The sequence below is a fragment of the Plectropomus leopardus genome, chromosome 8 (assembly GCF_026936395.1).
Source record: "Plectropomus leopardus strain MGB_pleo_1.0 chromosome 8, ASM2693639v1, whole genome shotgun sequence".
NCBI lineage: Eukaryota > Metazoa > Chordata > Actinopteri > Perciformes > Serranidae > Plectropomus > Plectropomus leopardus.
In genome coordinates this window covers 16,442,030-16,457,989 of record NC_142183.1, presented here as the reverse complement: position 1 = coordinate 16,457,989, position 15,960 = coordinate 16,442,030, and the positions used below count along the sequence as shown (strand labels likewise).

Here is a 15,960-nt window from a genome sequence, read left to right as displayed (position 1 = left end):
CAACACATTATTTTTGGGGTTTTGGGGCCGTTTTTGGAATTTGTTTTTACACTGCACGCTATAACATGCCTCTAAATATTATATTAAATGGTTTTCAGCTGTTTTTGGAACATGTCAAATTTTGACAATTTCGCCATACTATAGCCTTGCTTTTTTGGTCATTTTTTCAACTTGTTATTTTTGGGGTTTTGGGGCCGTTTTTGGTAGTTCTTTTTACACTGCACGCTATAACATGCCTCTAAATACTATATTAAATGGTTTTCAGCTGTTTTTGGAACATGTCAAATTTTGACAATTTCGCCATACTATAGCCTTGCTTTTTTGGTCATTTTTTCAACACATTATTTTTGGGGTTTTGGGGCCGTTTTTGGTAGTTCTTTTTACACTGCACGCTATAACATGCCTCTAAATACTATATTAAATGGTTTTCAGCTGTTTTTGGAACATGTCAAATTTTGACAATTTCGCCATACTATAGCCTTGCTTTTTTGGTCATTTTTTCAACACGTTATTTTTTGGGTTTTGGGGCCGTTTTTGGTAGTTCTTTTTACACTGCACGCTATAACATGCCTCTAAATACTATATTAAATGGTTTTCAGCTGTTTTTGGAACATGTCAAATTTTGACATTTTTGCCATACTATAGCCTTGCTTTTTTTGGTCATTTTTCAACTTGTTATTTTTGGGGTTTTAAATGCTTTTTGGTAGTTCTTTTTACACTGCACGCTATAACATGCCTCTAAATACTATATTAAATGGTTTTCAGCTGTTTTTGGAACATGTCAAATTTTGACAATTTCGCCATACTATAGCCTTGCTTTTTTGGTCATTTTTTCAACTTGTTATTTTTGGGGTTTTAAATGCTTTTTGGTAGTTCTTTTTACACTGCACGCTATAACATGCCTCTAAATACTATATTAAATGGTTTTCAGCTGTTTCTGGAACATGTCAAATTTTGACAATTTCGCCATACTATAGCCTTGCTTTTTTGGTCATTTTTTCAACACATTATTTTTGGGGTTTTAAATGCTTTTTGGTAGTTCTTTTTACACTGCACTCTATAACATGCCTCTAAATACTATATTAAATGGTTTTCAGCAGTTTTTGGAACATGTCAAATTTTGACATTTTTGCCATACTATAGCCTTGCTTTTTTGGTCATTTTTTCAACTTGTTATTTTTGGGGTTTTGGGGCCGTTTTTGGTAGTTCTTTTTACACTGCACGCTATAACATGCCTCTAAATACTATATTAAATGGTTTTCAGCTGTTTCTGGAACATGTCAAATTTTGACAATTTCGCCATACTATAGCCTTGCTTTTTTGGTCATTTTTTTCAACTTGTTATTTTTGGGGTTTTGGGGCCGTTTTTGGTAGTTCTTTTTACACTGCACGCTATAACATGCCTCTAAATACTATATTAAATGGTTTTCAGCTGTTTTTGGAACATGTCAAATTTTGACATTTTTGCCATACTATAGCCTTGCTTTTTGGTTATTTTTTTCAACTTGTTATTTTTGGGGTTTTGGGGCCGTTTTTGGTAGTTCTTTTTACACTGCACGCTATAACATGCCTCTAAATACTATATTAAATGGTTTTCAGCTGTTTCTGGAACATGTCAAATTTTGACAATTTCGCCATACTATAGCCTTGCTTTTTGGTCATTTTTCAACACATTATTTTTGGGGTTTTAAATGCTTTTTGGTAGTTCTTTTTACACTGCACGCTATAACATGCCTCTAAATACTATATTAAATGGTTTTCAGCTGTTTTTGGAACATGTCAAATTTTGACAATTTCGCCATACTATAGCCTTGCTTTTTTGGTCATTTTTTCAACACATTATTTTTGGGGTTTTCGGGCCGTTTTTGGTAGTTCTTTTTACACTGCACGATATAATCATGCCTCTAAATACTATATTAAATGGTTTTCAGCAGTTTTTGGAACATGTCAAATTTTGACAATTTCGCCATACTATAGCCTTGCTTTTTTGGTCATTTTTTCAACACATTATTTTTGGGGTTTTGGGGCCGTTTTTGGAATTTGTTTTTACACTGGACACTATAACATGCCTCTAAATACTATATTAAGTGGTTTTCAGCAGTTTTTGGAACATGTCAAATTTTGACAATTTCGCCATACTATAGCCTTGCTTTTTTGGTCATTTTTTCAACACATTATTTTTGGGGTTTTAAATGCTTTTTGGTAGTTCTTTTACACTGCACGCTATAACATGCCTCTAAATACTATATTAAATGGTTTTCAGCTGTTTTTGGAACATGTCAAATTTTGACAATTTCGCCATACTATAGCCTTGCTTTTTGGTCATTTTTTCAACTTGTTATTTTTGGGGTTTTGGGGCCGTTTTTGGTAGTTCTTTTTACACTGCACGCTATAACATGCCTCTAAATACTATATTAAATGGTTTTCAGCTGTTTCTGGAACATGTCAAATTTTGACAATTTCGCCATACTATAGCCTTGCTTTTTTGGTCATTTTTTCAACACATTATTTTTGGGGTTTTCAGGCAGTTTTTGGTAGTTCTTTTTACACTGCACGCTATAACATGCCTCTAAATACTATATTAAATGGTTTTCAGCTGTTTTTGGAACACGTCAAATTTTGACAATTTCGCCATACTATAGCCTTGCTTTTTTGGTCATTTTTTTCAACTTGTTATTTTTGGGGTTTTGGGGCCGTTTTTGGTAGTTCTTTTTACACTGCACGCTATAACATGCCTCTAAATACTATATTAAATGGTTTTCAGCTGTTTTTGGAACATGTCAAATTTTGACAATTTCGCCATACTATAGCCTTGCTTTTTTGGTCATTTTTTCAACTTGTTATTTTTTGGGTTTTAAATGCTTTTTGGTAGTTCTTTTACACTGCACGCTATAACATGCCTCTAAATACTATATTAAATGGTTTTCAGCTGTTTTTGGAACATGTCAAATTTTGACAATTTCGCCATACTATAGCCTTGCTTTTTGGTCATTTTTCAACACATTATTTTTGGGGTTTTCGGGCCGTTTTGGTAGTTCTTTTTACACTGCACGCTATAACATGCCTCTAAATACTATATTAAATGGTTTTCAGCTGTTTTTGGAACATGTCAAATTTTGACAATTTCGCCATACTATAGCCTTGCTTTTTTGTTCATTTTTTTCAACTTGTTATTTTTTGGGTTTTGGGGCCGTTTTTGGTAGTTCTTTTTACACTGCACGCTATAACATGCCTCTAAATACTATATTAAATGGTTTTCAGCTGTTTCTGGAACATGTCAAATTTTGACAATTTCGCCATACTATAGCCTTGCTTTTTTGGTCATTTTTTCAACACATTATTTTTGGGGTTTTGGGGCCGTTTTTGGTAGTTCTTTTTACACTGCACTCTATAACATGCCTCTAAATACTATATTAAATGGTTTTCAGCTGTTTTTGGAACATGTCAAATTTTGACAATTTCGCCATACTATAGCCTTGCTTTTTTGGTCATTTTTTCAACTTGTTATTTTTGGGGTTTTAAATGGGGCCGTTTTTGGTAGTTCTTTCTACCTTGCACGCTATAACATGCCTCTAAATACTATATTAAATGGTTTTCAGCTGTTTCTGGAACATGTCAAATTTTGACAATTTCGCCATACTATAGCCTTGCTTTTTTGGTCATTTTTTCAACTTGTTATTTTTGGGGTTTTTAAATGCTTTTGTAGTTCTTTTTACACTGCACACTATAACATGCCTCTAAATATTATATTAAATGGTTTTCAGCTGTTTTTGGAACATGTCAAATTTTGACAATTTCGCCATACTATAGCCTTGCTTTTTTGGTCATTTTTCAACACATTATTTTTGGGGTTTTGGGCCGTTTTTGGTAGTTCTTTTACACTGCACGCTATAACATGCCTCTAAATACTATATTAAATGGTTTTCAGCTGTTTTTGGAACATGTCAAATTTTGACAATTTCGCCATACTATAGCCTTGCTTTTTTGGTCATTTTTTCAACTTGTTATTTTTTGTGTTTTAAATGCTTTTTGGTAGTTCTTTTACACTGCACGCTATAACATGCCTCTAAATACTATATTAAATGGTTTTCAGCTGTTTCTGGAACATGTCAAATTTTGACAATTTCGCCATACTATAGCCTTGCTTTTTTGGTCATTTTTTCAACACATTATTTTTGGGGTTTTCGGGCCGTTTTTGGTAGTTCTTTTTACACTGCACGCTATAACATGCCTCTAAATACTATATTAAATGGTTTTCAGCTGTTTTTGGAACACGTCAAATTTTGACAATTTCGCCATACTATAGCCTTGCTTTTTTGGTCATTTTTTATACATGTTATTTTTGGGGTTTTGGGGCCGTTTTTGGTAGTTCTTTTTACACTGCACGCTATAACATGCCTCTAAATACTATATTAAATGGTTTTCAGCTGTTTTTGGAACACGTCAAATTTTGACAATTTCGCCATACTATAGCCTTGCTTTTTTGGTCATTTTTTCAACACATTATTTTTGGGGTTTTAAATGCTTTTTGGTAGTTCTTTTACACTGCACGCTATAACATGCCTCTAAATACTATATTAAATGGTTTTCAGCTGTTTCTGGAACATGTCAAATTTTGACATTTTTGCCATACTATAGCCTTGCTTTTTTGGTCATTTTTTGAACATGTTATTTTTTGGGTTTTGGGGCCGTTTTTGGAATTTGTTTTTACACTGCACACTATAACATGCCTCTAAATACTATATTAAGTGGTTTTCAGCAGTTTTAGAACATGTCAAATTTTGACAATTTCGCCATACTATAGCCTTGCTTTTTTGGTCATTTTTTATATATGATATTTTTGGGGTTTTGGGGCCGTTTTTGGTAGTTCTTTTTACACTGCACGCTATAACATGCCTCTAAATACTATATTAAATGGTTTTCAGCAGTTTTTGGAACATGTCAAATTTTGACAATTTCGCCATACTATAGCCTTGCTTTTTTGGTCATTTTTTCAACACATTATTATTGGGGTTTTAAATGCTTTTTGGTAGTTCTTTTTACACTGCACGCTATAACATGCCTCTAAATACTATATTAAATGGTTTTCAGCAGTTTTTGGAACATGTCAAATTTTGACAATTTCGCCATACTATAGCCTTGCTTTTTTGGTCATTTTTTCAACACATTATTTTTGGGGTTTTAAATGTTTTTGAATTTGTTTTTACACTGGACACTATAACATGCCTCTAAATACTATATTAAGTGGTTTTCAGCAGTTTTTGGAACATGTCAAATTTTGACAATTTCGCCATACTATAGCCTTGCTTTTTTGGTCATTTTTTCAACACATTATTTTTGGGGTTTTGGGGCCGTTTTTGGAATTTGTTTTTACACTGGACACTATAACATGCCTCTAAATACTATATTAAATGGTTTTCAGCAGTTTTTGGAACATGTCAAATTTTGACAATTTCGCCATACTATAGCCTTGCTTTTTTGGTCATTTTTTCAACACATTATTTTTGGGGTTTTCGGGCCGTTTTTGGTAGTTCTTTTTACACTGCACGCTATAACATGCCTCTAAATACTATATTAAATGGTTTTCAGCTGTTTTTGGAACATGTCAAATTTTGACAATTTCGCCATACTATAGCCTTGCTTTTTTGGTCATTTTTTCAACACATTATTTTTGGGGTTTTCGGGCCGTTTTTGGTAGTTCTTTTTACACTGCACGATATAATCATGCCTCTAAATACTATATTAAATGTTTTTCAGCAGTTTTTGGAACATGTCAAATTTTGACAATTTCGCCATACTATAGCCTTGCTTTTTTGGTCATTTTTTCAACACATTATTTTTGGGGTTTTAAATGCTTTTGAATTTGTTTTTACACTGGACACTATAACATGCCTCTAAATACTATATTAAGTGGTTTTCAGCAGTTTTTGGAACATGTCAAATTTTGACAATTTCGCCATACTATAGCCTTGCTTTTTTGGTCATTTTTTCAACACATTATTTTTGGGGTTTTGGGGCCGTTTTTGGAATTTGTTTTTACACTGGACACTATAACATGCCTCTAAATACTATATTAAATGGTTTTCAGCAGTTTTTGGAACATGTCAAATTTTGACAATTTCGCCATACTATAGCCTTGCTTTTTTGGTCATTTTTTCAACACATTATTTTTGGGGTTTTCGGGCCGTTTTTGGTAGTTCTTTTTACACTGCACGCTATAACATGCCTCTAAATATTATATTAAATGGTTTTCAGCTGTTTCTGGAACATGTCAAATTTTGACAATTTCGCCATACTATAGCCTTGCTTTTTTGGTCATTTTTTTCAACTTGTTATTTTTGGGGTTTTAAATGCTTTTTGGTAGTTCTTTTTACACTGCACGCTATAACATGCCTCTAAATATTATATTAAATGGTTTTCAGCAGTTTTTGGAACATGTCAAATTTTGACAATTTCGCCATACTATAGCCTTGCTTTTTTGGTCATTTTTTCAACACATTATTTTTGGGGTTTTCGGGCCGTTTTTGGTAGTTCTTTTTACACTGCACGATATAATCATGCCTCTAAATACTATATTAAATGTTTTTCAGCAGTTTTTGGAACATGTCAAATTTTGACAATTTCGCCATACTATAGCCTTGCTTTTTTGGTCATTTTTTCAACACATTATTTTTTGGGTTTTGGGGCCGTTTTTGGAATTTGTTTTTACACTGGACACTATAACATGCCTCTAAATACTATATTAAGTGGTTTTCAGCAGTTTTTGGAACATGTCAAATTTTGACAATTTCGCCATACTATAGCCTTGCTTTTTTGGTCATTTTTTCAACATGTTATTTTTTGGGTTTTAAATGCTTTTTGGTAGTTCTTTTTACACGCCACGCTATAACATGCCTCTAAATACTATATTAAATGGTTTTCAGCTGTTTTTGGAACATGTCAAATTTTGACAATTTCGCCATACTATAGCCTTGCTTTTTTGGTCATTTTTTGAACATGTTATTTTTTGGGTTTTAAATGCTTTTTGAATTTGTTTTTACACTGCACGCTATAACATGCCTCTAAATACTATATTAAGTGGTTTTCAGCAGTTTTTAGAACATGTCAAATTTTGACAATTTCGCCATACTATAGCCTTGCTTTTTTGGTCATTTTTTATACATGAGATTTTTGGGGTTTTAAATGCTTTTTGGTAGTTCTTTTTACACTGCACGCTATAACATGCCTCTAAATACTATATTAAATGGTTTTCAGCTGTTTCTGGAACATGTCAAATTTTGACATTTTTGCCATACTATAGCCTTGCTTTTTTGGTCATTTTTTGAACATGTTATTTTTTGGATTTTGGGGCCGTTTTTGGAATTTGTTTTTACACTGCACACTATAACATGCCTCTAAATACTATATTAAGTGGTTTTCAGCAGTTTTAGAACATGTCAAATTTTGACAATTTCGCCATACTATAGCCTTGCTTTTTTGGTCATTTTTTATACATGAGATTTTTGGAGTTTTGGGGCCGTTTTTGGTAGTTCTTTTTACACTGCACGCTATAACATGCCTCTAAATACTATATTAAATGGTTTTCAGCTGTTTTTGGAACATGTCAAATTTTGACAATTTCGCCATACTATAGCCTTGCTTTTTTGGTCATTTTTTCAACACATTATTTTTGGGGTTTTGGGGCCGTTTTTGGTAGTTCTTTTTACACTGCACGCTATAACATGCCTCTAAATACTATATTAAATGGTTTTCAGCAGTTTTTGGAACATGTCAAATTTTGACAATTTCGCCATACTATAGCCTTGCTTTTTTGGTCATTTTTTTCAACTTGTTATTTTTGGGGTTTTCGGGCCGTTTTTGGTAGTTCTTTTTACACTGCACGCTATAACATGCCTCTAAATACTATATTAAATGTTTTTCAGCTGTTTTTGGAACATGTCAAATTTTGACAATTTCGCCATACTATAGCCTTGCTTTTTTGGTCATTTTTTCAACTTGTTATTTTTGGGGTTTTAAATGCTTTTTGGTAGTTCTTTTTACACTGCACGCTATAACATGCCTCTAAATACTATATTAAATGGTTTTCAGCTGTTTCTGGAACATGTCAAATTTTGACAATTTCGCCATACTATAGCCTTGCTTTTTTGGTCATTTTTTCAACACATTATTTTTGGGGTTTTGGGGCAGTTTTTGGTAGTTCTTTTTACACGCCACGCTATAACATGCCTCTAAATACTATATTAAATGGTTTTCAGCTGTTTTTGGAACACGTCAAATTTTGACAATTTCGCCATACTATAGCCTTGCTTTTTTGGTCATTTTTTCAACACATTATTTTTGGGGTTTTAAATGCTTTTTGAATTTGTTTTTACACTGCACGCTATAACATGCCTCTAAATATTATATTAAATGGTTTTCAGCTGTTTCTGGAACATGTCAAATTTTGACAATTTCGCCATACTATAGCCTTGCTTTTTTGGTCATTTTTTCAACTTGTTATTTTTGGGGTTTTAAATGCTTTTTGGTAGTTCTTTTTACACTGCACGCTATAACATGCCTCTAAATACTATATTAAATGGTTTTCAGCTGTTTTTGGAACATGTCAAATTTTGACAATTTCGCCATACTATAGCCTTGCTTTTTTGGTCATTTTTTGAACACATTATTTTTGGGGTTTTAAATGCTTTTGGTAGTACTTTTTACACTGCACGCTATAACATGCCTCTAAATACTATATTAAATGGTTTTCAGCTGTTTTTGGAACATGTCAAATTTTGACAATTTCGCCATACTATAGCCTTGCTTTTTTGGTCATTTTTTCAACACATTATTTTTGGGGTTTTCGGGCAGTTTTGGTAGTTCTTTTTACACTGCACGCTATAACATGCCTCTAAATACTATATTAAATGGTTTTCAGCTGTTTTTGGAACACGTCAAATTTTGACAATTTCGCCATACTATAGCCTTGCTTTTTTGGTCATTTTTTCAACACATTATTTTTGGGGTTTTAAATGCTTTTTGGTAGTTCTTTTTACACTGCACGCTATAACATGCCTCTAAATACTATATTAAATGTTTTTCAGCTGTTTTTGGAACATGTCAAATTTTGACAATTTCGCCATACTATAGCCTTGCTTTTTTGGTCATTTTTTCAACACATTATTTTTGGGGTTTTGGGGCCGTTTTTGGAATTTGTTTTTACACTGCACGCTATAACATGCCTCTAAATATTATATTAAATGGTTTTCAGCTGTTTCTGGAACATGTCAAATTTTGACAATTTCGCCATACTATAGCCTTGCTTTTTTGGTCATTTTTTTCAACTTGTTATTTTTGGGGTTTTCGGGCCGTTTTTGGTAGTTCTTTTTACACTGCACGCTATAACATGCCTCTAAATGCTATATTAAGTGGTTTTCAGCAGTTTTAGAACATGTCAAATTTTGACAATTTCGCCATACTATAGCCTTGCTTTTTTGGTCATTTTTATATATGATATTTTTGTGGTTTTAAATGCTTTTGGTAGTTCTTTTTACCCCGCACACTATACCATGCCTCTAAATACTATATTAAATGGTTTTCAGCTGTTTTTGGAACATGTCAAATTTTGACATTTTTGCCATACTATAGCCTTGCTTTTTTGGTCATTTTTTCAACACATTATTTTTGGGGTTTTGGGGCAGTTTTTGGTAGTACTTTTTACACTGCACGCTATAACATGCCTCTAAATATTATATTAAATGGTTTTCAGCTGTTTCTGGAACATGTCAAATTTTGACAATTTCGCCATACTATAGCCTTGCTTTTTTGGTCATTTTTTCAACACATTATTTTTGGGGTTTTGGGGCCGTTTTTGGTAGTTCTTTTTACACTGCACGCTATAACATGCCTCTAAATACTATATTAAATGGTTTTCAGCTGTTTTTGGAACATGTCAAATTTTGACAATTTCGCCATACTATAGCCTTGCTTTTTTGGTCATTTTTTCAACACATTATTTTTGGGGTTTTAAATGCTTTTTGGTAGTTCTTTTACACTGCACACTATAACATACCTCTAAATATTATATTAAATGTTTTTCAGCTGTTTTTGGAACATGTCAAATTTTGACAATTTCGCCATACTATAGCCTTGCTTTTTTGGTCATTTTTTCAACTTGTTACTTTTGGGGTTTTAAATGCTTTTTGGTAGTTCTTTTTACACTGCACGCTATAACATGCCTCTAAATACTATATTAAATGGTTTTCAGCTGTTTCTGGAACATGTCAAATTTTGACAATTTCGCCATACTATAGCCTTGCTTTTTTGGTCATTTTTTTCAACTTGTTATTTTTGGGGTTTTCGGGCCGTTTTTGGTAGTTCTTTTTACACTGCACGCTATAACATGCCTCTAAATACTATATTAAATGGTTTTCAGCTGTTTTTGGAACATGTCAAATTTTGACAATTTCGCCATACTATAGCCTTGCTTTTTTGGTCATTTTTTCAACACATTATTTTTGGGGTTTTAAATGCTTTTTGGAATTTGTTTTTACACTGGACACTATAACATGCCTCTAAATACTATATTAAATGGTTTTCAGCAGTTTTTGGAACATGTCAAATTTTGACAATTTCGCCATACTATAGCCTTGCTTTTTTGGTCATTTTTTCAACACATTATTTTTGGGGTTTTCGGGCCGTTTTTGGTAGTTCTTTTTACACTGCACGCTATAACATGCCTCTAAATACTATATTAAATGGTTTTCAGCTGTTTTTGGAACATGTCAAATTTTGACAATTTCGCCATACTATAGCCTTGCTTTTTGGTCATTTTTCAACTTGTTATTTTTGGGTTTTAAATGCCGTTTTGGTAGTTCTTTTTACACTGCACACTATAACATGCCTCTAAATATTATATTAAATGGTTTTCAGCTGTTTCTGGAACATGTCAAATTTTTACAATTTCGCCATACTACAGCCTTGCTTTTTTGGTCATTTTTTTCAACACATTATTTTTGGGGTTTTCGGGCCGTTTTTGGAATTTGTTTTTACACTGGACACTATAACATGCCTCTAAATACTATATTAAGTGGTTTTCAGCAGTTTTTGGAACATGTCAAATTTTGACAATTTCGCCATACTATAGCCTTGCTCTTTTGGTCATTTTTTCAACACATTATTTTTGTGGTTTTGGGGCCGTTTTTGGTAGTTCTTTTTACACTGCACGCTATAACATGCCTCTAAATACTATATTAAATGGTTTTCAGCTGTTTTTGGAACATGTCAAATTTTGACAATTTCGCCATACTATAGCCTTGCTTTTTTGGTCATTTTTTCAACTTGTTATTTTTGGGGTTTTGGGGCCGTTTTTGGAAGTTTTTTTTACACTTCACACTATAACATGCCTCTAAATACTTTATTAAATGGTTTTCAGCTGTTTTTGGAACATGTCAAATTTTGACAATTTCGCCATACTATAGCCTTGCTTTTTTGGTCATTTTTTCAACTTGTTATTTTTGGGGTTTTGGGGCCGTTTTTGGTAGTTCTTTTTACACTGCACGCTATAACATGCCTCTAAATACTATATTAAATGGTTTTCAGCAGTTTTTGGAACATGTCAAATTTTGACAATTTCGCCATACTATAGCCTTGCTTTTTTGGTCATTTTTTCAACACATTATTTTTGGGTTTTTCGGGCAGTTTTTGGTAGTACTTTTTACACTGCACGCTATAACATGCCTCTAAATACTATATTAAATGGTTTTCAGCTGTTTTTGGAACATGTCAAATTTTGACATTTTTGCCATACTATAGCCTTGCTTTTTTGGTCATTTTTTCAACTTGTTATTTTTGGGCTTTTCGGGCCGTTTTTGGTAGTTCTTTTTACACTGCACGCTATAACATGCCTCTAAATACTATATTAAATGGTTTTCAGCTGTTTTTGGAACATGTCAAATTTTGACAATTTCGCCATACTATAGCCTTGCTTTTTTGGTCATTTTTCAACTTGTTATTTTTGGGGTTTTGGGGCCGTTTTTGGAATTTGTTTTTGCACTGCACGCTATAACATGCCTCTAAATACTATATTAAGTGGTTTTCAGCAGTTTTTGGAACATGTCAAATTTTGACAATTTCGCCATACTATAGCCTTGCTTTTTTGGTCATTTTTTCAACATGATATTTTTGGGGTTTTGGGGCCGTTTTTGGTAGTTCTTTTTACACTGCACGCTATAACATGCCTCTAAATACTATATTAAATGGTTTTCAGCTGTTTCTGGAACATGTCAAATTTTGACATTTTTGCCATACTATAGCCTTGCTTTTTTGGTCATTTTTTCAACATGATTTTTTATGCGTTTTGGGACCGTTTTGGAAGTTTTTTTACACTGCACACTATAACATGCCTCTAAATACTATATTAAGTGGTTTTCAGCAGTTTTTGGAACATGTCAAATTTTGACAATTTCGCCATACTATAGCCTTGCTTTTTTGGTCATTTTTTCAACACATTATTTTTGGGCATTTCGGGCCGTTTTTGGTAGTTCTTTTTACACTGCACGCTATAACATGCCTCTAAATACTATATTAAATGGTTTTCAGCTGTTTTTGGAACATGTCAAATTTTGACAATTTCGCCATACTATAGCCTTGCTTTTTTGGTCATTTTTCAACTTGTTATTTTTTGGGTTTTCGGGCCATTTTTGGAATTTGTTTTTGCACTGCACACTATAACGTGCCTCTAAATACTATATTAAGTGGTTTTCAGCAGTTTTTGGAACATGTCAAATTTTGACAATTTCGCCATACTATAGCCTTGCTTTTTTGGTCAGTTTTTTCAACATGATTTTTTATGCGTTTTGGGGCCGTTTTTGGATGTTTTTTTACACTGCACACTATAACATGCCTCTAAATACTATATTAAATGGTTTTCAGCAGTTTTTGGAACATGTCAAATTTTGACATTTTTGCCATACTATAGCCTTGCTTTTTTGGTCAGTTTTTTTCAACATTCTATTTTTTGGGTTTTCGGGCCGTTTTTTGAAGTTTTTTTTGCACTGCACACTATAACAGGCCTCTAAATACTATATTAAGTGGTTTTCAGCAGTTTTTGGAACATGTCAAATTTTGAATTTTTTTCCATACTATAGCCTTGCTTTTTTGGTCATTTTTTGAACATGATATTTTTGGGTATTTAGGGCCGTTTCTGGTAGGTATATTGTATGACATACTAATCTGTGACTTTTTTTCATATTTTGGATGATACACTATACATCAACATTTTTTTCCTCATTATGACATACTATATTATGAAATTTACTTTTTATGACATACTATCCATTGTCATTTTTCCATTTCGTATGACATACTGCATTACTAATTCTCTCTTTTGGAAATATGGCAAAATGGAATTTTATTAAATACCATAACATGCATTATTTTTCATTCTAATGTCATACTATACTATGAACATTTTTTTTGCACTTTTCATGCATATCATACTATTACTTTCTCAGGTTTTCATGAAATACTATCCTGTGTCCTTTTTTTTGACAAAGTATACCATGACCTTTTAAAGACATAGTATGATTTTTTTTCTGACGCTGTGAAAGGCATGTTTGCTTAAAAATCAGTGGTAAAATATGAAAAAATCCACCACTGAAAGTTTTATCTCTATCCCCTCAAGCCAAAAGCGATTAAAACATTCCCTTTTAGCAAAACCTTTGATTTTTAATTAACTTCTTGCTGGTTGCTTCATTTTATTTTATGCTGATATTTTTTATATGACTTTTACATATACTTTTATGTTAGTTATTTTTATTATTTTTATTGTTTATTTTTTATGCTGATGCTTTTACCTTTTAGGACTTTGAGATTTGTTTCAAATGTACAGTGCATTACAAATAAAATCTATAATTATTATGATTATTATTATTAGTAGTAGTAGTAGTAGTACTAATATTATTATAGAAAAATAATTTGACATACTCAGTGGGCAAACATGAAGGGAGAGGCTGAAAGAAGGGAGAAAATGAAGAAATGTATGTGATGAACAAAAACATAACCTAACCAAAATATTGGTAGTGGAAACCCTGGTTAAATATCATAGTCTTCAGATTCAGCTGCCAGAATTTTTTTTTGCAAAGATTGTATTTTTTTTCTAAAGCCTGTTGGTCTCTGAAAAAGTCACATCTAAAACAGCAGATTCATTAACAGGTACTTCTCAGTTCTCTTGAAGGATTTTTAAATTTCTGCTTCACAAGAACAAAGACAATACAAACATAAATTTGTTCTCAATTGACCTGCTCTGTGCATTGTTTTGAGGTTGTGTGCAACTTGTTGTGTATTGTGTGTGTGTGACAATACCTGGCACGTAGTCTCCGAAACCAACTGTGGTGAGAGTGATGACTACAAAGTAGAGTGCCTCAAGAAACGACCATTTCTCCACTTTCTGAAACACGACTGTCGGCACGGCGAGGAAGATCAGACACCCAATCAGGATGGAGAGAACAGCTGAGATCACACGCACAGTGGTTGGCCTGACCTTACGTTTCTAAAAGAGAAAGAAAGATAACTGCAAATACAGAGGAAGAATGAATGCTGATGAATACTTATGATTGTAATGATGGATTTAATAAAACAGGTTTTCCCTTTGTCAGATCCAGTTTAGAGCAGGAAAATATATTGTTAAAACATGAGAAACATAATGTTATAATAAGAAGCTTTTCAAGTTACCGTTTCACATTACCAGAAAGACGTATATTATTGTATGAAAACTAAACAGCAACCTTTTTTTTTTTTTTTTTTTTACATGGAAGGTTATTCATGTATGATTACTGCAACAATTTGTTTGGATACACACAACAAAATGCCATGACTTTTCCAAAACTCCAAAACAATCATTTTCAATAATTTCATCACTTTTCCAGGCCCAGTAAATTTGATTGTGTAATTGGATGACTTTTCCATGTTTTTCATGGACCGTGGGAACCCTCTACTGTATTACGCATTTCTACATCATTTCTCTCTTTAAAACAACCTGAAATAATTTTCTCCTAACTACAGGAATATGAATTTACACCAATAACGACAGTTCACATCCAGGTGAAAGGCTCTAGTTTGGCTTCTTTACATGAATATCACAGAGCCCAGTTATTCACCGCTAAAAACTGAAGTTTGGTTCCTGGGAAGGACCGACCATTCTCACCAGGAAGAGCGTCTCAATCTTGGCCACAGCTCTCCGAAGCACTGTGCCCATGTGGTCGCCCACTCCAGCGAGCAGTATGCCAAACATGGGGATTCCAACCAGGGCGTAGCACACGCAGAACAACTGGCCATACCATGTCCGAGGAGACAGGTTCCCAAAACCTGTTAAAAAATAAAAGAAATCAAGGACCTTCAGCTTCGTACACACTGAATCAGTAACTTCCATTAACAGACCCAATTGTGAGATGTCTTTTGGACTAATATGAGGTTCAGTTCATTACACGTGCATTTTAGATGCTTTGTGTTCAAGAGGAACAGAGGGATGCAAAAATAATAAAAGTCCAGCACATCTGTTATATTGACACAATGAACACTGAATGACAGACATGAATGCAAAAACTAAAGTCATGATTTATATTTTTTGTGTAGATTGACCCAACTTTTTACATTTAAGTTTACCACTGTCCTCTTGTCTTCTCACAGAGATTAATTTTCAACCAAAGGGACAATTTCTGAGTCAACCTCCTGAACTCAACCGTCAAACAAGTTAAGTTTTAGTTGATGATGAAAGCATCGCAAATTTTCAGAAATAAACAGAGAACATTGGAATATTTACAGAAGCTCTCTGTGAAAAATCTGTTCTTGGGAAACTTCCGGTCTAGCTGGTAAGCGATGTCAGTGCAGAGCAACAGTTTACCCACAGAAAAAATCATAAGAGAATTCAGAAAGAGAAGATATTAATAAAATCTACAGAAGAGGCCCAACTCCTTTCTTGTG

General features: G+C 33.1%; 1 protein-coding gene across 1 annotated transcript in view; it reads right to left on the bottom strand.

Moving 5' to 3' along the window:
• The window catches only part of LOC121948496 (uncharacterized), a 45,233-nt gene that overhangs the window by 23,184 nt on the left and 6,089 nt on the right, over positions 1-15,960 (bottom strand). Inside the window, exons 5-6 of the mRNA XM_042493896.2 lie at positions 15,185-15,345; positions 14,344-14,530 (exon numbers count right to left, since the gene is read on the bottom strand). Of these exons, the coding sequence (XP_042349830.1) occupies positions 14,344-14,530; positions 15,185-15,345 (348 nt within the window). The remainder of the gene's footprint in view (positions 1-14,343; positions 14,531-15,184; positions 15,346-15,960) is intronic.